The 25,903-nt window shown below is 43.0% G+C and overlaps 2 protein-coding genes across 4 annotated transcripts in view; one reads left to right on the top strand and one right to left on the bottom strand.

The window, feature by feature from the left end:
* Positions 1 to 1,596: 1,596 nt before the first annotated feature.
* DRG1 (developmentally regulated GTP binding protein 1) lies at positions 1,597 to 16,464 on the top strand. 3 transcript variants are annotated; one of them, XM_005908509.2, is made up of 9 exons: positions 1,597 to 1,756; positions 2,537 to 2,660; positions 3,563 to 3,738; positions 7,788 to 7,857; positions 10,139 to 10,308; positions 13,467 to 13,597; positions 14,667 to 14,834; positions 15,097 to 15,219; positions 16,152 to 16,464. In XM_005908509.2, the coding sequence occupies exons 1-9, from the start codon at positions 1,715 to 1,717 to the stop codon at positions 16,249 to 16,251; spliced, it is 1,104 nt and encodes a 367-aa protein (XP_005908571.1). In that variant the 5' UTR covers positions 1,597 to 1,714; the 3' UTR covers positions 16,252 to 16,464. The 3 variants fall into 3 exon arrangements, with proteins under 3 accessions (XP_005908571.1, XP_070241926.1, XP_070241925.1); XM_070385824.1 differs by having other exon boundaries at positions 1,621 to 1,756; positions 2,497 to 2,660; XM_070385825.1 differs by lacking the exon at positions 14,667 to 14,834.
* A 4,375-nt stretch (positions 16,465 to 20,839) lies between these two features.
* Positions 20,840 to 25,903, bottom strand: part of EIF4ENIF1 (eukaryotic translation initiation factor 4E nuclear import factor 1) — a 39,031-nt gene continuing 33,967 nt past the window's right edge. Inside the window, 5 exon segments of the mRNA XM_070385822.1 lie at positions 20,840 to 21,648; positions 22,170 to 22,334; positions 22,579 to 22,923; positions 24,049 to 24,181; positions 25,448 to 25,532. Of these exon segments, the coding sequence (XP_070241923.1) occupies positions 21,407 to 21,648; positions 22,170 to 22,334; positions 22,579 to 22,923; positions 24,049 to 24,181; positions 25,448 to 25,532 (970 nt within the window). The 3' untranslated portion in view covers positions 20,840 to 21,406.

Genomic DNA, 25,903 nt, shown 5'->3' with positions numbered 1-25,903 from the left:
TAAAGGAGATCAGTCCTGGGTATTCTTTGGAAGGAATGATGCTAAAGCTGAAACTCCAATACTTTGGCCACCTCATGCGAAGAGTTGACTCATTGGATAAGACTCTGACGCTGGGAGGGATTGGGGGCAGGAGGAGAAGGGGATGACAAGAGGATGAGATGGCTGGATGGCATCACTGGCTCGATGGATTTGTTTGAGTGAACTCTGGGAGTTGGTGATGGACAGGGAGGCCTGGCATGCTGCAATTCATGGGGTCACAAAGAGTCGGACACGACTGAGTGACCGAACTGAACTGAACTTTAACATCTTTCCATGTCCTATCTTTTTGTCTTTTCATACTGTTCATTGGGGTTCTCAAGGCAAGAATACTGAAGTGGTTTGCCATTCCCTTCTCCAGTGGACCACGTTTTGTCAGACCTCTCCACCATGACCCGTCCATCTTGGGTAGCCCTACATGGCATGGTCCTACAAGGAATGGCTCTTAGTTTCATTGAGTTAGACAAAGCTGTGGTCCATGTGATAGATTGGTTAGTTTTTTGTGACTGTGATTTTCAGTCTGTCTGCCCTCTGATGGAGAAAGATAAGAGGCTTATGGAAGCTTCCTGATGGGAGAGACTGACTGAGGGGGAAATTGGGTCTTCTTCTGATGGATGAAATGAGATGTGATGGTTGGATGGCATCACCTACTCAATGGACATGAGTTTGAATAAACTCCAGGAGTTGGTAGACAGGGAGGCCTGGCGTGCGGCAGCCCAGGGGGTCACAAAGGGTGGGACACGACTGAGCAACTGAACTGAACTGAACTGAACTTTAACATAATTGGGATCACAACGTAGGTGCAGTCTTGCTACCATTTTTTTCTTGAAACACTATGTCCTGGACATCCTTTCAGTTAAGACCACACAGATCTACGTTTTAATGCCTGAAATAGTATTTCACAGCATGGAGGTACCGCTATTTAATTATCCTTAACACAGTTTAGAGTTTTTCAGTATTACAAGCAATGTTCCAAGGACCGGTTCTTTGGGAATTATCCAAGCATGCGTTTACTGCAGCCTCACCATGTGCCACGCACTTTACTCGGGGTTGGGGGGGGTAAACAAAACAGACAGCTAAAAATAGTTTTGAGTGATGGAAAGGGGGTATTTTCTTTTCCCAAGAGGACAAGACAGGCTGAAGATCGGTCTCCACATCAACCCAGGAGGCCAAGCAGTCCCCCGGGTGTCTCCCCAGCAGGGAAAGGGGCCCCAGCACCCGTCGGTGCTGGCGAGGAAGATGTGGGTACCCTTTTCAGGAAAGAGAGTCTGATCGCTGCGGGTCAGCAGCGAGGAGTCGCTCCACATACACCACGCGCCGAGCGCTGGGCGCGGAGCCCTGCGCGGAGCGCACGTCCGGCGGGGCGGGGCCGAGCGGCGCGCGACCCTCAGCGCGCTCGGGGAGGTAAGGACCGGGGCGGCCTCTCTGGCCCCCAGTCCCGCGGGCTCTATGACACCGCACTGGCTCGCGGGACGGGGCGGGGCGGGCTGAGGAGGAGGAGGAAACCAATTCACGTTGTAAATCTCGCGGTGAGCCACGCGGGGAACTCTCGTGAGAAACAGGAAATACCGCGCTTGCGCACTGCTGTAGCGCCTGGTGGTTGTGGCCGGTCTGCCGGCGACTGTGAGGCGGGGAACTGCTCCTGTGGAGGCCGTTGAGTCCCCCGCAACTCGCCACCATGAGCAGCACCCTAGCTAAGATCGCGGAGATCGAAGCCGAGGTAACGGACGCTCGAACGCTCCGTCCTAGCCTTCCTCTGAAGCGGCGTTGCTCCCGCCTGAGCTCCCCTCAGACGTGTCAGGCCCGGGGCCGCGTTGCCGGCCTCCCCTCAGCCTGTGCTCGCTCTTCTTGACTCCCCTCAGCCCGGGCCTGCGCTACTTACTTTTGCACCTTACTTGGCGCCCCCTCCCAGCATTCGGCTTCTGTCTGAACTTTCAGTTTTCTGTTTCTTTTCTGTGAGCAGCACGGAATCATATCTCCTCACTTTAGCCCTGACTTGCTCACGAACCTCAGTATCTTTCTTTACACCCCTTCTTCCCTAGTCTCTGCTTTGGTGACCCCCTTTCCCAGAGTGTTGCTCCCGGGAATAGGATCTGGAAGTAAATTGTCACCTGTGGTAGGTTTGATTTCACCTGGATTGTTGTGTGGTTCTTCTGTCTGAAGGGCTCAGAGTTCTTTAAAATCGATTGGGGTACACGGGGTACAAGCAGTTGAAAAGGGTTCAGCAGTTGAGTTGTAGTCTAATCTGTGAACGCTGATTGTAATGATTTTGGTCACATTTCTTCTCTGGGCCTCAGTTGTTTGCTCTGTAATGAGGCGAATTGACTGGGTGATGGAGAGAATGGATTTTTACTCTTTCAAAGTCTGACTTAAAATGGGTATAGTGACGTTAGAGGACTTAGAAGAAAACATCCTTCTCAGAGCTGAGGGAGCATTCATTCTGGATGTTTTACCTTGTAGGAACTGCTTCTGATTTATGGCTGTGATTCCTCCCTAATAGATGGCTCGGACTCAGAAGAACAAGGCCACAGCACACCACCTAGGGTTGCTTAAGGCTCGTCTTGCTAAGCTTCGCAGGGAGCTCATTACTCCAAAAGGTGGTGGTGGTGGAGGACCAGGAGAAGGTTTGTGTTTGGGTTTCTCTTTTCCTTTTGTGTGTGTGTAATTTTTATGAAAGTAGTAAAGGTAAAAACTAGTTTAGAAATGTCTATCAAAGTAGATTTATGTTTTCTAAGCTTAAATTCTTGAATTGTGTTTATTTTTATTCTATTGATTTCTGGGTTTGTGTGGGGTTTTTTTTTATTTGGCCATACAATGTTGCTTGTGGGATTTTAGTTCCCCTATCAGGGATTGACCTGGGCCTTGGCAGTGAAAGTGCAGGATTGTAACCACTGGGCTGCCAGGGAATTCCCAATTCTGCTGATTTCAAAGGTTAATGAATATTCTCTCTAAGTGAACTAGGGTTTTGTTTATGTATATCCTGTCCTGATCCAAAATAGATTTATGTTGGCTCAGTGAAATATATAAAGAGTCGACAAGATAAAGGAAGTTCCTGCAAAGGGAAGTGAAGGTAGGAAGAGTAAGTTGAAGCCAAGAGAAAGTTGGTATGAAAAGTAATGTCACAAGGTCTGTACACTTCTAGAGAAAGGCCACAAATTTGGCTTTGAATTTGTTTGCAACTAATTGTAAGAAAAGAAAACTCCTGCTAGTCACACAGTTCCCAGAGTTTGTAGGGAAAAAAAAAAGTTTTTTAGATCAATTATTGTATAATATTTGGGCCCTAAATACTGTGCATAGGTATATAACAACAGTTAGAGGTATAAAGTTTTTCCATCAAACAATCCATTAAATACTGTGAATTGCCATGGGGGAATTTTGTGTGCTTAAGTTCTACCCTAGAGATAAAACTGTTAAAAGTTGGAGAAATAGGTTTTAGAGGGGTAGGCGACCAGAATGTAAAAGGAATTGCTTGAGTCTCAATGCTCCCAGGATAACATTCTTCTTTTTATATTTATTGATATTTTAGGATTTGATGTTGCCAAGACGGGTGATGCTCGAATTGGGTTTGTGGGTTTTCCGTCTGTGGGGAAGTCAACGCTGCTCAGTAACCTGGCAGGGGTATATTCTGAGGTGGCAGCCTATGAGTTCACTACCCTGACCACTGTGCCTGGCGTCATCAGATACAAAGGTGCTAAGATCCAGGTAAGTTAGGCCTGCAGGCCAAGGACTGGAAGAAGTCAGTTCTTCCATTCATTAAAAAAACTTACTTGGAACTTTCTGTATGCCAGGCCTCGTATTTGATCTACCAGAACCTCTTTGGCTAGCAGGGGAGACAGAGAAGACCAGTGCACACAAATAAAAATATCGTTTGTGAAAACACGGAGAAAGGAAGGACTACTTTTTCCACCCGAGGATGGGGTGAGGGAAGGTCTGCTAAGACAGAAAAAGCTTTACATGGAAAGTGACAGTAAGATGGGTTTTGATGTTTATTAGAATTTTATCAGCTGGAGAATATAAAGGGCAATTTCAGGCAGCTGTAATGGGGAACAGCCTGCATTTTGAGCTTAGCTGTGGATAGGAAGTAGTAGAAACTGAATTTGGAAAGGTAGATTGGAGCTGAATTATGAAGGATCTTATGTGCCTGTCAAGGAAGTTGAATTTTATCTTGTACATAGCTGGGAGCCATTAGAAACTTCTTAATAAAGAATAACATGATCAGACCCTTTTTAGAAGGTAATTCTTATCTGTGAGGCTTAATGAAGTTGTTGTCTTCAAAAGTTCTCAGATAGATGATAGATTTAGGGCTCCCAAATGAGGAGTCCACTTGGGTATGAAAGATATGTGTAAAATATGATGTAACACTTTCTTTTTGGCTCCGCAGCTAAGAAGGTAAGGTTCTGAATTTCATGACATTTGAATCTAGGCTAGAGGTTCCCAAACCCTTAGTGTCTCAGTAGGTTCATACCCTCAGTGTCTTAGTAATTATTTCCTGACAACTTTTCTGTTCCTAGTAATTTTTTGTGGTGCTCCAGACCAAGAGAAGTAACCTGTTACTTTAACAGTTAGAGCCAAACAATTATTTATGATCTTACAGCTACATTTACTGTAGCTGTAAGTAAATAACAATTAGTTATTTACTAATGGGATATGGACACTGTTAGGTACCATGTAACTTCTCAGACTTTGGAGTCAGATTGAATACTGCCACATTTGTTTCTTTTTCCACCCTTATTTTTGTGTGTTGCTTAATTTTTGCCATAGTAATCTCTGAAAAATCCAACTTTCCAAAGATTTGGATCTGTTATTTTTGACATCGGTGTAGTAGAATCTAATGGTGAAATTGTGAGCTTCTTGGATCTAGTAGGTTGACAGATACTGAGAATTGCTGTTTGTCTTGAAAATCAGAATGCCCCCAGTGCCTTGGCAGAACATTTAAAAACTCTTTAGTGTAGGCATTTGTTTTCCCTCTAAACAGTGAGTTACAGAGTGAGTTGTGAAGTGCATTCATATTTCCTTATTACAGAGTCTGAAGTAAGGAGGGACCAGTGTCCTGGTGGTATTTTCAGTGACTTTTTCTTTCTGGTTAGGTTCCATTAGAACACATGCCTTTCTAGGACTCCATGCCAATGTATATAATAAGAATGAGGACACTTGGGCATATCTGGACCATTTCTTAATTTCATCGGATTTCAGAATCTTATTGATAGTCAGTTTTGTCAGTTCAGAGAGTAACCTCTTTCCTGAAGAGATGTTATGGCAACGCTTGGTAAAACCCCTCTCTTTTCTTGTCTTTTCCTCAAAACCTTTATTTATTTCAGTCTCTTTTGACCTTTTCAGGTTTTTTTCTTCCTTTTTTTCATGGTGCTTTCTTTTTCATCTGTGCCCTCTGCCTGTTTTTCCTTCCCTTTCAACTTTCTCCAGAAACCAAGTTAAGTAGGCATACTAGTAGGTGTGTTTAACTGGATTAAAATGATTGCCCTCAAAATGTTTTTTTAAAGGCTCTTTTGTGGCAGAGGATTCATTATCTGTGATTCTCTGGGGAATGGTATACAAAATTAGAACCATCTAATAATTATAAGGAGATTGATTTCTGGTTTTTGTTGTTGGTGGTGTTGTTAGGAAGATTTTTTTTAACAATAAAGGTGCCTAAAAATGGAATAGTACCTCTTGAGGTAATTAGTTACTGTGTCTGGAGATGTTCAACTAGTAGCTGAACCACCAACTAACCAATTAACCAGTGATGTTAGAAGAAAACTGATGTTTCACATTGTCACAGATTGGCCTGCAAAGTGGATGTACAGTGCTTTAAAAATTATGGGGCTTATGTTTCACCTTGCCAGAGTCCCTAGGACTCTTGTCATATATATGTGTGTGTGTGTGTGTTGTGTATCTGTGTATATGGACATGCACATATATCTGCTTTAACTTCTAAAGGCATTCGAATTTAAAGTAGGTTAGCATCCAGATCTTAAAATCCTACAGTTATGTGATTTGAAGATATATTTTTTCTTTTCTCAATTCTTAGTTGTAATCTGAAATTCATATATGTAAAGGATGGCCTGTTTTTATTGGGTGAAATTTAGTTGCCACATTTTAATAGTTCAGTGTAATTTAAAATATTTAAATAGTTTAATGTAATTTTAAATATTTCCCTCTCAAGAAAAGCTTAAGTTAACTTGCTTTTATGTGTGTTGGGGCCTCAATAAATTTCTCCAACATGTTCAGCTGCCACAGTTAGAAAGCTCTTGCTCTTTTTTTCTCAGTTTAATATTAAAGGAAATATTATTTTATTTATTGCACTGTGCCAGGTCTTAGTTGCAGAAGGCAGAATCTAGTTCCCTGACCAGGGATTGAACCTAGGCCCCCTGAATTATTGGGAGTGTAGTCTTTGCCCCTGGATCACCAGGGAGGTCCCCAGGCTTATCTTACATTTTCCCTGCCCCAGCCCTGCAATGAACCACTTCTGAAGGAGCTGTTCCTCCCTTTTGTTGGAGACAGGTACTTAGAAATCAAGATCTGGTGTGCTCACTAGTCCCAGTTTTAGAGGAGGTGATGTTATTTATTATGTAGTGAGGAATAGAGAGGAGCTTTTGAGCAGGTTCTTGAATGGAAAAGTTGAACTCTAAACACCTCCCGAGTTTGTTCTTTTTCCTTGTGGTTTATTTAATGTGAAGTATATTTCTGTAATATCAGATATGCTTACCACAAAGGATAGTTGTTTTTTTTCCCTTTGGCCATGCTGCACAGCTTGTAGGATCTTAGTTCCTAGACCTGGGATGAAACCCAGGCCCTCGGCATTCAAAGTGGAGAGTCTTAACCACTGGACTGCCAGGGAATTCCCCAGCAAAGACTAGTTTTAAATGATGTTTTGATAAGCTCTAACTATATCCCTGTCTGTTCATGTAGATAATTCAGTATTGGCCATTCAGTACCATGGCCCTTGGTATTTTCAGGTTTTACATATGCTTGTAACGGACTCTTAAGAGCTTGTAACTGTAGTTTATGAATTTGAATCATGAGTGCTACAGATTTGGTTTTGATGTTCTTATCATTAGGTACATACACTGTGACTTATGTGAAGTTTTACTTTATTGCATTTCCCGGGCAATTGAGTGGTTATTTTCAACTGAGGACACATCAGAGTCACCCTTGGAGCCTTTTGAAATACACATCAGTATCTGAATCCTACTTTGGCTCTTGCAAAGTAGAATTTGCAGGAATAGGGCTTAAATATCTGCATTCTGAATTGTTTTATAGGCGATTCTTGTGTGCTTGCTTAAGAATGGCTGCAGAAATTTTTGTGAATTGGAGGATTTGCAAAGGTCTCAGGATTTATCACTTGTGAATATCATGATCCAGTTATTATCTATAGTAAAGAATTTGTGTGGAGGCTCAACTTTCTGCAAAGTGGGAAAATATTGAAAGATACTAAGGTAGAATTATGGATTTGTGTCCCCAAGATGTGGATTAAAATCTGATTTATTTGGACTGTGACTTTGGGCAAACCACTTATCCTCTCTGAACTTCAACTAATATCCTTATTCACAGACTTGCTACGTATTTTGAGTGAGATAAAGTATGTAAGAAGCTTGCAGCTGGTATTTAGTAGATGCTTAGTAAAAGTAAGATTTACACATTGACTTACAAGGAAGGTTAGATTTGGATCTCCTGAATTTTGAATACTTAAATCATTCTGTTTAATCTGTTGAGATTTATAACCAACTTTTCCTTTTCTCTCCTTAATCTTGCAGCTTCTGGATCTCCCAGGTATCATTGAGGGTGCCAAGGATGGGAAAGGTAGAGGCCGTCAAGTCATTGCAGGTGGGTATTCTGGGGCCACCGTCCTGGTATATCATCTCTTCACTGGGTGCTGTTCCTTTAGGGACTGTGGAGCTTGGAGTTGGCACCACAGTGAAGGGAGTAGTTTTACCTGACTTCTCACTGGAGCAAAATGTTGGAACTTGAAGGTATTCAGAGAACAGTCCAGACCCCCATTTGAAGGGAAAGGAAGGACAGGAGAAGTGAAGCGCTTTGATAGAATGTTGCCCTGTTGTGACAGATTCAGAGCTAGACCTCAGGTTTCCTGACTCCCACTCATGCCTTTTCTTCTTTTTTTTTTTCATTTAAAGTAAAATTTTATACAAAAAAATAAATAAAGTAAAATGTTATAAAAGGCTAATCATAGGGTAATTCTTTGGTGGTCCAGTGGTTAGAGCTCCATGCTTTCACTGCTTAGGGAGTGGATTCAATCCTTGGTCAAGGACCACAAGCCACATGATGCAACCTTTAAAAAAAAAAAAAAGACTAATCATAAATTGCACTAATCTGCTACTCCATCTGTTTTCATCTCTACTGTCATTCCCCATTGGCAAGTACTGTCAAGTCTTCAACTGTTTATTCTACTTCATATTTTAAAATGTTATGCTTATATTACTGTTTCATGGTTAATTAATTTTAAATACCATCTATTGGTTTCATGTTATGGTAGGAAATTAGCTCTCTCATACTCCATATCTCTTCTATTTTTTCAAATATATTTTTTCAAGTTATAATTTTTAGTTAACTCATCAGTCATGGTTTATGTTATTATGTAATGACTGTGTAACTTATTCAGTGCTGAGATAAGTACTGTATTATGACTTGATTTCTTTAATCTTGAAATCTGCTTTTTAAATTTGTTTTTCATTGAGTTAATAATTGGTTCTTATTTTGTTTGCTTTTCTGTTTGCTAATAGTTTTCAAATGTTCCAGTAGATCAAATGCCTATCAATCAGTATTTTTCTAGATATTTGAATACAGTGGCTATTGAGGACTTTGTGTGCCTGGTGCAATTGAGTTATGGAATTTTAAATTTTATCATTTTAATTTAAATTTGAATAGCCCCAGGTGGCTAGTGGAGTCTGTGTTGGACAGTGTAGCTCCAGATTTTTTTTTATAGATACATTTATTTATTTCTTGAAAGTGAAAGTGAAGTTGCTCAGTCGTGTCTGACTCTTTGTGACCCCAGGGACTGTAGCACACCAGGTTCCTCTGTCCATGGGATTTCCCAGGCAAGAATACTGGAGTGGGTTGCCATTTCCTTCTCCAGCTCCAGATTTTTTGCATGGCTGAGATTGTGTATGGGATCCCCTATTTCTTAGAGTTGTTGTCTTACCTTTTTTGGGTTATTTTCATGTTTTGCTGAAGTACATTATTTAGAAACTTAACGAAAAAGAGTGAATGATAGGTAAATTGTTCTTGTTTTTTTCATGTTTGAAAGTATTTTTATTCCACCCTTACATTAAAGTAATAATTTAGCTATTTATAGAATTATAGGTTTGAAGTCATTCATGGATGACTATTAGGAACTTGCTAAATGAAAAGAGTTGGGCACAAAAGACTATATTTTGTATGATTCCATTTATAGAAAATTCTTAAAAATGCAACTTAACCTATGGTGACAGAGCAGTGGGTGACTGGGAATTGAAAGGGAGAGATTGCAAAGGGGTACAAGGGAACTTTTGGAGATGATGAAATGTTCCGAATCTCAGTTGCTATGGTGGTTACATAGGTGTATACATTTGTGATCAAATTGTATGCTTAACATGGGTACTATTTATTTTTTATAAATTATAGCTCAAGAAAGTTGACAAAAAATATGCGAACTGGATAACTTTTCTTTTAAATCTTTCTGAACTTTTTCAGGGATTCAGGTTATTACCTGGTTTGTATCTTCATTCCAAATTATTTTTCTGCTAGTGTATCTAGAATGCTAGTATATCTAGATCTAGACACATCTCTCCATGCACTAACAGAAAACAAAGCATACATTGCAGAGTGACTCTGGCATAAATCTTTGGAAACCTTAACTTCATGTGTGTGTGTATATGTATGCATGCTAAGTCACTTCAGTTGTGTCCGACTCTTTGTGACGCTATGGACTGTAGCCCACTAGGCTCTTCTGTCCATAGGATTTTTGAGGCAAGAATACTGGAGTGGGTTGCCATTTCCTCCTTCAGGGGACCTTCCCTACCCAGGGATCGAACCTTCGTCTCTTACATCTCCTGCATTTGCAGGTCTTTAATGATCTTTGAAAAAGATTTTTTTATTTTCAATTCTTCAGTGGCCAGAACGTGTAACTTGATCTTGATTGTTCTGGATGTCCTGAAACCCTTGGGACATAAGAAGATAATTGAAAATGAGCTGGAAGGCTTTGGCATTCGCTTGAACAGCAAACCCCCCAACATTGGCTTTAAGAAGAAGGATAAAGGAGGCATTAATCTCACAGCCACTGTAAGTGAAGAAAGTATATGGGGTAGGTTGTTGAAGGGACTGGGGTGGAGAGTGGATTGTGGTTCGTGGACACTGACATTTGGAAATTGCTTGGCTTCTCCCAGAGCTAATTGAAGTCCTACAATGACATTGTAATGACTGACAGAGTAGGACAGGAGTCCGTCTCAGACTACTTTTGTGGCTTTATTTCCTCTTTGGGGTGGTATGGAACTAAAGCTTATGCTTGCATGAAGTAGATGGCTGCTTATATCATCTATTTTCATTCATTCAACACAGATTTATAAAGCACCTCCCATGGGCCACCATTGTTTTAGGCTTTCCGGGGAAATGGAAGTTCAGTCAGTACAGTCGCTCAGTCGTGTCCAACTCTTTGCGACCCCATGAACCACAGCATGCCAGCCTGTCCATCACCAACTCCCGGAATCCACCCAAACCCATGTCCATTGAGTTGGTGATGCCATCCAGCCATCTCATCCTCTGTCGTCCCCTTCTCCTCCTGCCCTCAATCTTTCCTAGAATCAGGGTCTTTTTAAATGAGTCAGCTCTTCACATCAGGTGGCCAAAGGATTGGAGTTTCAGCTTCAGCATCAGTCCTTCCAATGAACACCCAGGACTGATCTCCTTTAGGATGGACTGGTTGGATCTCCCTGCAGTCCAAGGGACTCTCATGAGTCTTCACTAGACAGACCTTTGTTGGCAAAGTAATGTCTCTGCTTTTTAATATGTTATCTAGGTTGGTCATAACTTTCCTTCCAAGGAGTAAGCATCTTTTAATTTCATGGCTGCAGTTACCATCTGCAGTGATTTTGGAGCCCAGAAAAATAAAGTCTGACACTGTTTCCCATCCATTTGCCATGAAGTGATGGGACCGGATGTCATGATCTTAGTTTTCTGAATGTAGAGCTTTAAGCCAACTTTTTTACTCTCCCCTTTCACTTTCATCTAGAGGTTCTTTAGTTCTTCTTCACTTGCTGCCATGAGGGTGGTGTCATCTGCATACCTGAGGTTATTGATATTTCTCCCGGCAATCTTGATTCCAGCTTGTGCTTCCTCCAGCCCAGCGTTTCTCATAATGTACTCTGCATATAAGTTAAATAAGCAGGGTGACAATATACAGGCTTGATGTACTCCTTTTCCTATTTGGAAATGGAAGAGGGGGCAAAAATTCCTGGCTTTATATTCGAATGGGTAAGTAGCAAACAAAATTAATGAGTGATTATAGTATATTATGAGTCTGAGTGCTACCTGCTGCACTATTACAGCGTATTATGTTAGGATAAACTAAGGACAGAAGTTAACTAGGGAAAGAGGATGGAGAGTGTTGGTGGAAGGGTTGTGGTTCTAAGTAGGTTGATCAGAGAAATCTTCACTGAGGTGACAAGAAGGAGTGAACCAAATGAATATCTTGAGGAAGGGCATTTCATGTAGAGGGAACATCCAAGTGCAAGACAGGTAGAGCTTGCCTTTGCTTGTTTGAAGACCAACAGGATGAGCAAGTAGAAGAATAGTTAAGAAACGAAGTCATGGCATAGGGCCGTACATACTTTTACTTTGCAGAAGATGGTTGGGTTCCAGTCTGTGGAATAAAATTGATTCAGGTTTTAATGGAATCAGTCTGGCTGTTTGTTGAAAACAGACTGAAATGGGTTAAGAACAGAAACACAGAACCCATTTAAGAGGTTATTAAAATAATCTAGGCAAGAGGTGATTGTTTCTTAGATCAGAGTTGTAATAGTGGAGGAGATGTGGAGTAGTTATTGTGGAAAGATCTTGGAAATAGTTGGTGGGAATTACAGCTAAACTGGATGTGGGTTGTGAGAGAAAGAGGTGATGGTGAGTTTTTGTTATGAGCTAGAAAACGGACTCTCGTGACTAAAATGATAGGATTTAAGTGCAGAATAGGTTTGGAAGGGAGGGGAAGATCAGATATTAAGATGCCAGTAACACTCAAGTTAGATATCCAAATATTACTGTCAAATAGGCATTTGATCGGAGAAGGCAATGGCACCCCACTCCAGTACTCCTGCCTGGAAAATCCCATGGACGGAGGAGCCTGGTAGGCTGCAGTCCATGGGGTCGCTGAGGGTCGGACATGACTGAGCGACTTCACTTTCACTTTTCACTTTCATGTGTTGGAGAAGGAAATGGCAACCCACTCCAGTGTTCTTGCCTGGAGAATCCCAGGGACGGGGGAGCCTGGTGGGCTGCCGTCTGTGGGGTCGCACAGAGTCGGACACGACTGAAGTGACTTAGCAGTAGCAGTAGGCATTTGATGAAAGATCTTGCTGCAGGTATAAATTTATTGGTTATCAATTTTAAAGCCATGAGCTTAGCTGAGATCACTTAGCTGAGGAAGGGAGTATAAATAGAAAAGAGTTCCAAGGATTGAGCTTTGTGATACCTTCCTCCACACTCTCACAATGATTAGAGGCCAGGAGATGGGAAGAATCAGCAAATGAAACTTCTCAGTCAAGAAAGAAAATCAGAGAAGTTTAGAATCCTGAAAGCCAATTAAAGAAAGTGTTTCAGATTGGTAGAGTGATCGGTTTTATCAAATGCTCCTTCTAAGTCATATAATTGAGGATTGAGAATTTCCTATAACATCTAATATGCTAGAGGTCCAAATTATTTGACTGGCATAGACTTAAGCTGTCCTGCCCCAAAGATCTTTCCTATTATCTTCTCATAATGTTTGAGTTGGAGGCTTCTTTCTGTATTTTTGCTATGGCTGCTGTAGTAAAGTACTATAGAGTGGGTGGTGTAAACAGCAGAAATATAATTCTCTTAATTCTGGAGGCTGGATATTTGACATCAAGATGTGAGCCATACTGGTTTCTTCTGAGGCCTCTGTCTTTGGCTTATAAATGGCTGTCTTTTCCTGTGTTTTCATATGATCCTCCCTCTGTGTGTCTGTGTTCCAATCTTGTAAGGGGGAACATGAGTCATATTGGATTAGGGCCCACCCATATGACATTTTAATTTAATTACCTCTTTAGATTTTAAGTATTTCCTACTCAAAGCCTGTCTTATCTAGGATAATGGTCTTTAGAAATAAATTTGCCCTTTATCTAGAATTATCTGGGTCTATCAACAGATACTTTTAGGAGATTTTTTTTTTTTTGCTCTCTGACCAGTTGTTGTCTTCTGTGCCCATTCAGTGCCCTCAGAGTGAGCTGGATGCTGAAACTGTGAAGAGCATTCTGGCTGAGTACAAAATCCATAATGCTGATGTGACTCTGCGTAGTGACGCCACAGCAGATGACCTCATTGATGTGGTGGAAGGAAACAGGTACTGATTAAATGGTGCCTGAGTTTGAATTTGAAGCCTTGTAATGGAAACAGCATTGGATTGTGAACCTGGCAGACAGCAGTTCTAACTCCAGTTGTGCTCTTATTAATAATAGTGGGCCTTGCTTTCTTTCTTTTTTTTTTTTCTTCTTTTTTTCCTTGCTTTCTTGATAAAATGAAGGGTTGTTCTTGATTGCTAACATCCTTCTTTGCTCTGAAGTTTGATGATTATCAAATTGCTTGTTTCAGTTACTTGCTATGAACTAGACTATCCCCTAAGCTCTGTGTTGTATGATGGTTCAAGAGAGTAGGTTCTCAGTCTGCTCTCACAGAATTAATCCATCTGAGAAATTCTGTAGGCTCTTCTGCAGAACTTAGAGCAGACTGGGATGTATCTGTTCTCTAAGAGTACATAACTGAGATCTTACATAACATGAGACAGTACTATTTGAAATTAATAATTGAAACTACTGTTAAGTTATTTCTGGCATTTTGAAAACAGACAAAAACTGGTGCTTTGAGTTACATGTTTTATAAGTGAGGCAACTGAAGCCTGAGAAGTTGTAGCTGGCCTAATTATTAGTAACCTTAGCTGCCCTATTGATTGAACAGTTAGGATTGTGACACTGCTAGATGTTGTGTTTAAAATTTTTTTTTTTAATTCTTGAAGTTATTATACTATTAGAAGTGTTTTACATTCTTACAGTTCATAAAACAACTGGGAAATTAACTCTGAGATCGCCTAGGGACACATGTCTAGAAAGTGACAGAGCTGGGAATACATTCTGTGTGACTCTAAAGCTTATATTATTTACACTGCAACATGCTTTCTCAATAATTAGTTGCATGATTAGGGACTGTGGCTTGAGTTCCGTTACTTCTTAACTGATAATTCACTTTTTGCATGTTCTACCTTATTTTGATAGGAAACATTTTCTTTTTTTTGGCTGACTTCCTCATGATTCCAGTTTAGAGTCTCTGATTTTGAGTCCTGGGTGAGGGGCTGTTGAATCAGACTGACAGTCTTGTCCACAGCTCTAGACTAACATACTGTTTTTCTATTTCTGTAGAGTCTATATCCCCTGTATCTATGTGTTAAATAAGATTGATCAGATTTCCATTGAGGAGTTGGATATTATCTATAAGGTGCCACACTGTGTACCCATCTCTGCCCATCACCGCTGGAATTTTGATGACCTGTTGGAAAAGATCTGGGACTATCTGAAACTAGTGAGGATGTAAGTCTTAGTGGAGAGGGTGTTATTACTGTAGGACTTAAAGCAGACTGTCCAAAAATAATACCTGCTAGAGCTCATTAACATAATCTGTTTTTGGAGATAAAAATAAATTAATTCCTATCATCTGCAAGGCCATATTGAGGGCACCTTCTCCCTCAAGATAGAGGTTATCCATGTCTGGTCTGGGTTGATGGAGGGTTGAGTTGTGTTCACACATGAAGCATTCTAAGAAGTAAGCAGCCTTGCTCCCTCTGTGTTCTAGTTACACCAAACCCAAGGGCCAGTTGCCTGATTACACGTCTCCAGTGGTGCTGCCTTACTCCAGGACCACGGTGGAGGATTTCTGCATGAAGATTCACAAAAATCTTATCAAAGAATTTAAATAGTAAGTATGATGGCATGTGGTGCCTTCTTTTCCCTGTGAGCTACTGATTCTTCTAATGAATAATTCTTAGGATAGTGTTATAGAAATTCAGTCAGTTCAGTCGCTCAGTCGTGTCCGACTCTTTGCGACCCCATGAATCGCAGCACGCCAGGCCTCCCTGTTATAGAAATTAGGCATCAGGAAATGCTTGCTTGGTTAGAACCTTGCAATGTCTTCTTAAATGCTAAATCAAAACAGAAAGTGACACCATGCCAACTTGGAGCAGGAAGAGCCCTAAACACCGTTTCAAGTTGGGAGGGCTGACAATACAAATTGCTCTGAGGTTCTCTTGTTAATTCATTTTCCTCTTGGCAAACACAAAATGTTAATTCTTCCTGCCAGCATCATATTGGGCTTCACTGGGTACTGAGCCCCCCCTAAACCTTTTGGATAAGCAAATACTCTCTTGATAGAGTTCTCCTAGTATGGCTAAGGAAGGATATCCTACGTTTCTTACCAGTAACCACTGATGGTTCATAGGCCCAATGAAAACTAGTATCCTGTAACTGACATTGCATTTGTAGGAATCAATTTCCAGTCAATTATTTCAGGGTATTTCTCTGTAACAAGTCTGTGCTTTCTCCTTTTATTTTTAAATTAGTCTTGTCACACTTCTCATTTGTATTTTTTTGCTTGACTTTCATAAATTGGCTCTGGAGCATGGGGAACCACATAACTTTTAAGTCTTCCACATTTTATGTGAAGGCTCCAGTGTGCCACACTTCAGGGGAAGCTAAAGCCTTTGGGCTTTGACTGGGGATTGGGAACCTTGTCTGTTGCAGGCCTTTGACTCTTAAGAACTGGAATGCTAACTCTAAACAGAAAGTGACACCTAGGTAGCTAGAAGCTAGGTGATTATTTACACTGAATGTTCTTTTTTTCCTTCCATACAGTGCTCTGGTGTGGGGTCTGTCTGTGAAACACAATCCTCAAAAAGTGGGTAAAGACCATACGTTGGAGGACGAGGATGTCATTCAGATTGTGAAGAAGTGATGCCATCCCCTTCCCCATCTGCTGGGCCAAGCCTAGCAGCTTTCTCCACGATCAAACACCTGACTCCAAGCCCCTCCTGGGTTTGACAGGCACTGGATCAGGGTCAGGGAGGGAGATGGAAGCACCCAAATTGGAACTTCACTTGTCTTAACTTGGTGTCACCTTATATGTTGAGCTGCATAAAGGACCTGGTAGGCCAGCTGACTATGTACAGTTCATGTGTCATTGTCAGAATTTGTTTTGAGATGGATTGAATGAGGATGGTTATGTACAGTGAGGCAGCTGCAGAAGAGGTCCTTGGGAGCTTGGTATTGAATGTGAAATGGGTAAAAATATGACTGCAGCATTTCATCTGGTGGTTAGTCATGAGATGCTTCCAACTGGATGTGGTCCTTTCAGTCCTTTCAAGGGGTCTTTCTCTAATGATACTGGAGAAAGGAAGGACTTGATGTAAGTTAAGTGATTATTCCCTGCAAGTCTAGCCCACTTGGGAGATGGTGGTTCAGTAAAATACTCCGACCAGACACATTGGGCTTTGAGTGGCAAGCCCACCTTTAATTAGCTGTGGAACTCTGCATAAATTACTTGGTCTCTGTGTCAGTTTCCTCGTGTAACATGGAGATGGTAATAACACCTTCTAGAATGGAGATTCTTAGTGTTAAGAGATGGTACTTGTAAAATGCTTATTAGCACAGTGTCTGATATGTAAATACTTGGTGAATGTTGGCTGTTGTTTTCACTGGTTCCTCTCCTTTAGTTAGAGCACAGCTGTGTATCGGGCTGATACACAGCTGTGTGTTGGGCTGAATGTTGAGCTGAACTGTGCTGCCAGCTGCATGCCACTGTCTCCTTTGCCATAACCCAGCCCTTCTTGACTTCAGGACTTCCCATGGCAGTCCTGGCCCCAAGCACATAACCTGGATGAAAGCATGGAGGTAGCCCAGTGCAAGTGAGGCAACCAGTCTGATCAGAGCAGGTTTGTGGGTACACCTGTGTGTTTGTATGGAGGTGGGAGGGAGGGTAGGTTATAAGAAGTAATGGAGTCAGGATTGCTAGAGAGGGTACTAAGGACATCATTAAAGGTTAATAAGGGAATTTAAAGGGGTTTTCTTGATAGTGGAAAATTGACTGGCAAAAATCTGTGTGTTGGAGTGATTAGTGAGAATATGGGAGACAGAGGGTGTGGGCGTACAGGAGGAGAGACCTAAACCTGGCAACTGGCCTGCTCTTTGCAGAGAGAAGTCAAAGACTATATAATTATGGATTGCACGGATGATAGAGAAGGGTGGTCCATGAGAAAGTCAGCAAGGGAAACAGATTTACAGGAAGACAGAATTTGATTTTAGATGAGGTGAACTAGAGCTTCTAGCAGGCTGTGAGCAGTGAGGATGTGGGATTATTTACACACTCAGCCTTTTCCAGGAGTTGTTTCTCTTGTTATCTTAGTGACAGTTGTTTCCCTCTCGTATCTTCCTAGAGCTTGGGCTTAACACTGTCCCCAGACCCAGGAGATAAGCCTCTCAGGCCTGGTATCCTAGTGACTTTGGAGGGTGTAGATCTTGATATCACTGGTACATTCATGATAGAGGCCATAATTTAGAGTCTACTCTGGCTTTTCAGAGATACTGGCTTTCTGAGATATGGGATTTCCAGCAAGGTTTACTTTCCAGGCAGAGCTTATATTGGGTTTTGAGGAATCCTCAAATTCACTTTCATTGGGCAATGAAATGCCAGAATGTTGAGAAAGATGTTGAAATCTGGGTTCATTCCAAGGCTTCAGGATATGCTTTGAATGGGCTTTGCTTCCATCCTTCCACACCTTCCCCTTCCCCCATCAGTGGCCCCCTGGTGATTGAGGAGAGCATTACCCTACCTCCTTTCTGAGCTCAGACTTGGGAGTTCTGGGAGAGGTACAGTTTTGTGTTTGGAATGCTGCCTGGGGTGGGGCCACCAAGGAGCATTATTCCTACAGGGCAAAGCTTTCTCTTCCTGAACTCCACGACTAGGGTTGTTTGACTGTCACAACATAGCTTGAATTTCCATTTTTCTTTTCAAATGCCTTTAGCTGTGTTTCAGTTCAGTTCAGCTCAGTTGTGTCTGACTCCTTGCAACTCCATGGACTGTAGTATGCCAGGCTTCCTTGTCCATCACCAACTCCTGGAGCCTACTAAAACTCATGTCCATTGCGTTGGTGATGCCATCCAACCATCTCATCCTCTGTCATCCCCTTCTCCCACCTTCAATCTTCCCCAGCATCAGGGTCTTTTCCAGTGAGTCGGTTCTTGTCATCAGGTGGCCAAAAGTATTAAGCTGTGTTTAATAGCGGACAATAACTTAACTGGCTGAAAGGAAGAAAACTTGGTCTCTCACATAAGTTGTCTGGAGCTCAGATGGGCTAGCTGGTGGGTCACTGAAGATCCAAATTCTTTCCATGATGCCATCCTGTTCACTGCTTTGCTGGGCAAATGGCGCCCTTCACAGTCGAAGAATATCTTTATAGCCTTGGGCTTTATACCAGTATCTAGAGGATGCCTAAGAGGGCTGAGTCTTAACTTTTGGTGAAGCCATTTCCCAGAAGCTGCACAGCCAATTCCTCTTAGTGTCTCATACCCATTCTTGAACCAGCTGTTAGTAAAGGGAGTAGAATATTGAAGAGTCTGTTTACTCCAGTATGTTATCTTCATTCTTGGAGTTTATCCCTTTCATTTATAGGCCAGTGGACCTGACTTTCTTTCTACCTTATAAGAGACTGTCTTATAATCTCCTATAAGAAGACCTGGCTGTATTTTCCCATTAAAAAAAAAAAAAAAAAAAGCTTTGTTTTTTTTCGTTGTGCCTCATAGCACACAGGATCTTAATTGCCTGACAAGGAATTGAACCTAGGGCCCCTGCACTGGGAGTGTGGAGTTTTAACCAGTGGACCACCACAGAAGTTCCTGTACTTTCCCATTTTCCCCCTACTTCTCATTATTACTAATTTTCAAAGTACTGGTTGCTCAACTGCTTTCTTAGGGGTGGAGGCAATGTTCTTTCCTACCTGACCCCTCAACTTCCACGAGATTCTCTGTGGCCCTCTGCTGTTTTACTTTGAGGAGGCTTTGCACATCCTTCCAGCTTTGATTGCTTCTAAGCTTGTCTCATGCCTGCTAGACTCCCCAGAGTTGCTCCCTGTAAGAGGGCTTATTAGCTGAGACATCATGTCATCATGCTCTCCTTACTCCATAGCTGGCTCTTAGTTTCTGAAGACTGTATTCACTTCCTTTTTTGCCTCTACTTCCATTCACCAAAATAGCTCTAAGATCTATGCATTTAGCTTCTGCTGTGCTATTCTTAGCAGCATTCCTTTATTTTCTTCTGACTCCCATCTCACCAGCTACTGGCTTTGCCCTTTGCTTGGTGCCTACATTTGTTCATGTCTGTCGTATTAGCTTCTAGCCTAAAAAGGAATTCCTCACTAGCAGCTTCAAACCAACCCTCCCCACTTTACACCTAGGACTGTTGGTTCAATATGAAAGGAAGTGAAAGGACACACTAGATGGAATTGGATCCAGGTTTCTGTTTTGCCACTGTTGCTTGAGACTGTTTTCCAGATTTTTTGTTTATGAAACAAAGCATTTGTGAGAATTCTAAACAGGGCTTATTTCTGAAGTTGACTCACTCAGGTCCCACTGCAGGGAGGGAGGGGTGAAGCTGAAGTACTATGAAGAGGCAGACCTCATGCTCAATCCACAAAGCCAGGTTTTGTTGAAAAGCGACTTGCTATTTGTTCTTGGAAGTATAGGGCAGGGTGGGCAGCTCCAGGTTTATAGGCTGCACCCCTAACCCTTAGGCTGTTTTTTTAACCTTTCAGTCAAAATCCAGTCATCTTGCTAACTTCACTTGTGCCGAACCAGAATGGTCTCATTATTTGAGCCTCTACTATGAAGTCAAACTAGAGTTGAGGGCCCTAAATGGATAAGAACTGAGAAATCGGCTGAGTTAAGTCGAGGAGCTTGAGATTTGTCACCTCAGATTGGGAGGAATAAAAAACCTTCAGTCAGGAAAGGGGACTCAAGGCCATAGTTATTCTGGTAGACTCCTTTTCCCCAGTGTTGTGCATGTAGTTACGGTACACAGAATAACGGAACGGAGAAGTAAGAACACAGAAGAAGTTAACACAGGCACCAGAGTCTTGAGGGAAGTTCTATATGGAAAAAATTCTGGAATGAATCAGAATACTAAGGCTCCATTTTTCCCTATTGGGGACTCTGACTTGGAGACCCAGGAAGCCAACTGTTGACTTTTGCCCCAGTAAACGTGACAAAGGACCATATACCTGATTACCCAATAAATTATTTTCTCTAGTTGGGTTTAATTTTAGAAATTACACATTATCATCTGATATTAGCCATAAGACTACCTATAGGGTCAGCTCAGTCTAAACTCACCCATTGGAGTCATTAGGCTCAAGAAAGAGGGCCATGGCTTCCTCCTCCCAGTCAGAGTTCAGGTCCATGAGTCCTACAGAAAAAACTCAAGGTAATTTCCCTCAAGAACCTACTGAAGAGGCAGGGATTCAGGAAGAAGAAAACACAGCAGTGGCATTCACTTCATTCACACACTTAGCATATGCAACTTTAATCAACCAAAAGAAAAAGCCCCAACTGTACAAGTGAAAAAAAAATCCAAAATGTTGACACAGGCTTACCTAACACCAGCTACTTTTATGTACAGCTGTATAATTTCAAAAAAGCTATCCTATATGTATGTACAAAAGTTGTTTATACACAGGTCTGTACATAAGGGTCTATACATTTATTTCCTCAGAACCCTTAAGGTGCCACCTCTTGGTGAAGACACCAACACTTCATTCACATATCTTACAAAAAAAGACTTTCTAGGACTGACAATACTGCATCCTGTATTCAAACCATGTAGACTCCACTGACTGGTTAAGTTCCTTCCATCATAACGCAGACCACACCAGAAGCCTGGGTGCCCCAGACGGCTTCACACAAGAGTGACCACACCAGAAGCCTGGGTGCCCTAGACAGCTTCACACAAGAGTGCTACAAAGTAAAAGCCGCAAACCGACGTGAGAGGAGGAAGCAGAGTCCTGAGCAGGTGCCGCCGCAGGTCCAGGCTTTGGTGAGCGCGGGAGCCCCGCCTGCCCTGCTCACTGTCGGTACTCCAGTTCATCTACACTGATGACTTTGGTGGGCATGGAGGGCAGGGGCTGCTGTAGCACATCTGAGCCAAACCATTTGGCGAGGCCCACAGGGGAGCTGCTCCTCTGGCTGGGGCGGTGCTCGAGCTGGGAGTGCACATGCGGCAGGCCTGACCGGCTGGGCACATTCTGAGGAGTCGTCTGAACGCTGACAGCAGCTGCCTGGGAACCAGAGCCTGGAGGATGAAGAACTGTGGAGATACGAAGGAAGGTTCTCATTCAGAGCACAAGGAGGGGAAGTAGTTCTCCACTAGGCCGTGCTTCACTGTGCACGAAACTGTGAACAGTTCTTAACAAGGTGATTGATTCTAGGCTTCTTTTGGAAACTCCTTTCCAAAATGCCAGAACAGTACCTTGGAAAGCTGAACTATTCAGAAGCCATTTGTACTGACAGTCCATCTTAGGTGACACACCCCCTACTCCCCATAACAAGCAGAAGCAACGACCCAAGCCAGGGAGAGTATCTACTCTCGGCACTGCCTATGCTAAATCTGTCAGAAGGATTCTCAGCCTCTCTTCTCCAAAGAGGCAAACATACCCCACCCCCCAAAAAAAAAGCCAGGGTATACCTGGCTTTCCAACTGTCTTCACAGGAATTCCCAATCCAATCTTGCTAGGATGTATTAGTAAATAGTGTCATTTTATCCCCTTCACTGGAAATTGGTTCAGAAACTCCTAATCCTTAGCTCATCTGGTCCTCTCCTGAACCTACCTGAGCGCTGTAGCTGCTGCTGCATCATTGCCAGATGCAGAGGTGTCCCAGGACGAGGGTTTAGGAGAGGGTGACTAGTGGCAGGTAAAGGGTAAAAGGGTTGACTCAGGATTGGGCCAGACAGTCCCTGTAAATGGGTCAGGTCCATCCCAGGGGGAAGCACACCTATTGGGCAGAAAGAAGAAACATCAGAAATAATGTACCTGAAAATTTTCAAGCTTGACTATACAGTTTTGCTGATCTGAAAGTTCCTTAAGAATGAAGACTGCTCAAGCTAGGTTCCTAATCTTTCAGTGGGCTAAGGACTAGATCAGATTGGACCCAATGGACTATCTTTCTAGGGATAAGACCCTCCAATGGTACAGCACTTCATCAGTTCTAGCAACTCATGCTAGAGTTAGAAACTCACCAGCTTGGAGCAAACTTGGAAGATGCTGTGGATGTACTCCCTGGGCCAGCATCCTTTGGACCAACCCCGGGTGAAGCTGGTGAGCGGGCCGAACGATGGGGACGTGGGGGACCAGGGGGACTTGGTGGACAGGGCGGAGAAAAGGTGTTCCTGGAACGGGGGATGCCAGGGTGGGTGTCTTCCTCCCCGTTGCTTTAGGTCGATAATCTTGTTCTTTGGTGTAACGGTTGGTCTGGGACAGTGGGGTGGAACAGGAAAACCGCTGCAGGGTTGACAATTTGGGATTTGTGGTGGGAGAAGAGTCCCGATCAGCAGTGGGCACAGAGCTGGATGACAGGAGGTTCTCTGTAAGGATCCAGACAGAATATTTTGGTATTCACAAACTTTTTTGTCTTCCTGATGAACCAGTAACTCATTTGTTAGAAAGCTCACAATCCTTATTTGATCCCCTCAACATATTTAGAGGACTGCACAGTGGGGCCCACTGTTTTTTGTCTTATGAACTGGCCTAGTCAAGGTCATGGGTAGTTAGGGACAGACCCTGGAGTAGATCCCAGGTTTTCCAGTCTTCCAACACCTTGCTGGAAGAGTTTATTTTTGCTACACTCTCAAAATCCAAAGACTCTGAAGTTGTAAATGAGATAACTTTAAAAAAATAAAAAGGATCCATCTTTGTTCTTCCCAATCCAAGAACAGCTATGGGCAAGCAAGGCTGGCACATCGGGTCTGGTGGCCTGACTTGGTCGGGCACTTGGCTCTGTCCATAGTTAGGGCTGTGCTCTGACTCTGTGTGGGAGCTGCTCCTGTCCTAGTCGGGTGCTTGGGATTAACTTGCTTTTCAGCCTAAGAGTAAAAGTGAGTAAAATTATGCAAATTCATCACAACAGAAAGCCTACAGAGCAATTATTGTCTGGTGAAGGACTCTGAACTGCCTTTTAATAGGACCAACAGGATTTCCTTCCTTTCCCCAGAAGCTTTCTCAGAGGCAGAAAGCTCTTAGATCAATACCTAGACCTATGCAAACCTCACTTATTAGAATCTGTTTCACTATGTCCTTAATCTGAGCTGTGCAACCCCTAAAAACCTCTTACATTTTCCACATATTTCTGAAAGCCTCACACACCTCCTATATGCGTCACTCACTGCACAGATCTTACTGGGTAATTAGTCTCCAGACTGGAGAGCACCTTTCAGAAATAAAACTGGTTGAACTTTTATTAATTTGCCAAATAAATGTACTCATAATTCAAGCCTAAATAAGGATCCTGAATGCTTGTTCTTCCTAATGCCAGCACTCAAGGCACTATTAGACTGGTCAGAATTTCAAGTGGCTAAGTGACTATGAGCTGGTCCACTCCTCCTGTTAGACCCAGAACTGAGGTCCGGAGCAGCAGGGGCCTTGCCCAAGGCTTTGCACGCTGGCGCACACATTGCTGGTGCTCCACCACACACTCAACGGCTCTGAGGTACCTTCACTGGGCTTCTGGGTGTCCTCTTTACCGTCACCAAGAGCTGCTTTTCCAGAGGTTGGCTCCTCCTTGCTTTTCTCTTTGCTCTCATACATCTTACGAATCACTGAGGTAGGAGTGAAGGAAGGAGAAAGCTGTAGAGGAAAACAGTATTCACACATTCTTTAATTGCCTCTCCCTAATCAAGTGGCCAAACTACTGAAGCTGAAGAGTCCCCTTTCACAGCATGTGGCAGAGGCCAGCTCCAACGTTCTGGCCTCTAGCTGCTGAAAGAAGAGCATCAAGATGAGCCGAACAGGCAGCGTCCCCAATGTGCCGTCCCTTGCTCGCAGTTCACTTTAGTCAAAACTGAGATGCAGCTAGCACACAGCTAGTTAAAGCACAGAAAGTTCTACCTGCCTCTGCAGCCTCTGCTCCAGCCATTCCCCAGGCCAGAGTTAGGCTGGGAAGGGGGAAAAACATGGCCGGGAGAAAACCCTGCAACAGCAGGCCCCCTCCCCTAAGCTGGGAAAGGACATTTCAGATGCAACCACAGAAACTAGACTTCTCTGTCCTCTTAATGTTTCCTACCCTTACTTGGCTACCAGAAAACCCAAGTAGCTTCCTGACGGTCTCCTCCGCACCAGCACTCACCATTTGGGGTCATTTGTTCCCACCTCTTTACTGCCCGTTTTTACACTGACGTTTTTACTGTGCATGCAACTTTTCTCATTAAACAACCCTGTATCCTTGATGACAGGAGACAGGGCATGAGTTAAGCACAGAAAAGCTCCTAGATCCTGCCTTCAAGGTGCTTGGTGCAAAGACCACTTGGGGTACTGAAGTACAGAATAATAGTCTTTTACCCTCATCTTATCAGCCCTGAATAGGTGATAAAGGTCTGTGGGGTGAGTGAAACCTAAAAAAATAAATGATGCTGGTTCTTGAGTCAGTTGTAAAGCTTGACTTGTCACTGCAAATGAGCAAGCCGCTCTGTCCCAGCCTTAACTCTGAGACCTGAATCTAAATTTGTGGACTCACACCATGGTTTACTGGACTCCCCATGCTCTAGCTCCCATCACCCATCTTCCTCACCTCCCATCCTTCACGTTCATCCCTCTTCTGCTCCCCACTCCAGTGATCATTCATCGGAACATACCACACCACCCTGTATGCCCTGGCCCTGACTCTTCTGTCTGCTGGAACACACTTTCCCCAACATGGGGGCTTCACTAGAACTTAGAATCCTAAGAGACTACATCCTGAAAGGGGAGGCCCTAATTAACAGGCACGTGTAAACGTCTATTACATCACTGACTCCTGTGGAAGGCGCTCTAGGAGAATTTGGGGTACCTAGTGACACAGGAGCAGCCAAGCAGGGAGAAGCCTAGGAGTCATTCATAAGGGCAGAGGTCACTGACCATGCTTGTGATGGAGGCGGCTGGGGCAGGGGAAGAGGAATTCCCTCGGTGCACGGGTGCTGGTGACTTGGTCACTCGCTGTTGCCTGTAAACAAAAACCAGTTATCCGTGTGAGTCCCTAGCTGCTCAAACTCCAAGTTTAAACTGCATAAAACTCAAGGCCAGCCCAGGAAACATCCCATTTCCTTTCTTCAATTTCCCAAGCATTTAATAAGTGTCTAACATGTGCAAAACTATATGCCAAGTTCTGAGGAGAGACAAAAGCTTAATGACACATAGTCCTGGGTCTTGTAAGAGCTGTCATCTAATGAGGGAGATACTAATCTAGGGCAAACGTGGCATGTCAAGGGTACCAGCAGAGTACAATGGGAAAGCGAGGGGCAGAGGGGACAAGTACAGGGACATGGGAAGGTCTTGGGAGTGCAGGGTTATCCAGGGCAGATGTGTAGTTTGTTG

This window comes from Bos mutus, chromosome 17 (assembly GCF_027580195.1).
Source record: "Bos mutus isolate GX-2022 chromosome 17, NWIPB_WYAK_1.1, whole genome shotgun sequence".
In the NCBI taxonomy this organism is placed as follows: domain Eukaryota; kingdom Metazoa; phylum Chordata; class Mammalia; order Artiodactyla; family Bovidae; genus Bos; species Bos mutus.
The sequence above is the reverse complement of the archived record's forward strand: the minus strand, read 5'-3'. Positions and strand labels throughout refer to the sequence as shown.

What these genes read in the sequence shown, in the direction of transcription:
- DRG1 (XM_005908509.2), top strand. Translation starts at nt 1,715, where the DNA reads ATGAGCAGCACCCTAGCTAAGATCGCGGAGATCGAAGCCGAG. An exon ending in TCGCGGAGATCGAAGCCGAG is followed by an intron (nt 1,757 to 2,536) that starts GTAACGGACGCT and finishes CCTCCCTAATAG; the next exon opens with ATGGCTCGGACTCAGAAGAA. An exon ending in GATGTGGTGGAAGGAAACAG is followed by an intron (nt 13,598 to 14,666) that starts GTACTGATTAAA and finishes CTATTTCTGTAG; the next exon opens with AGTCTATATCCCCTGTATCT.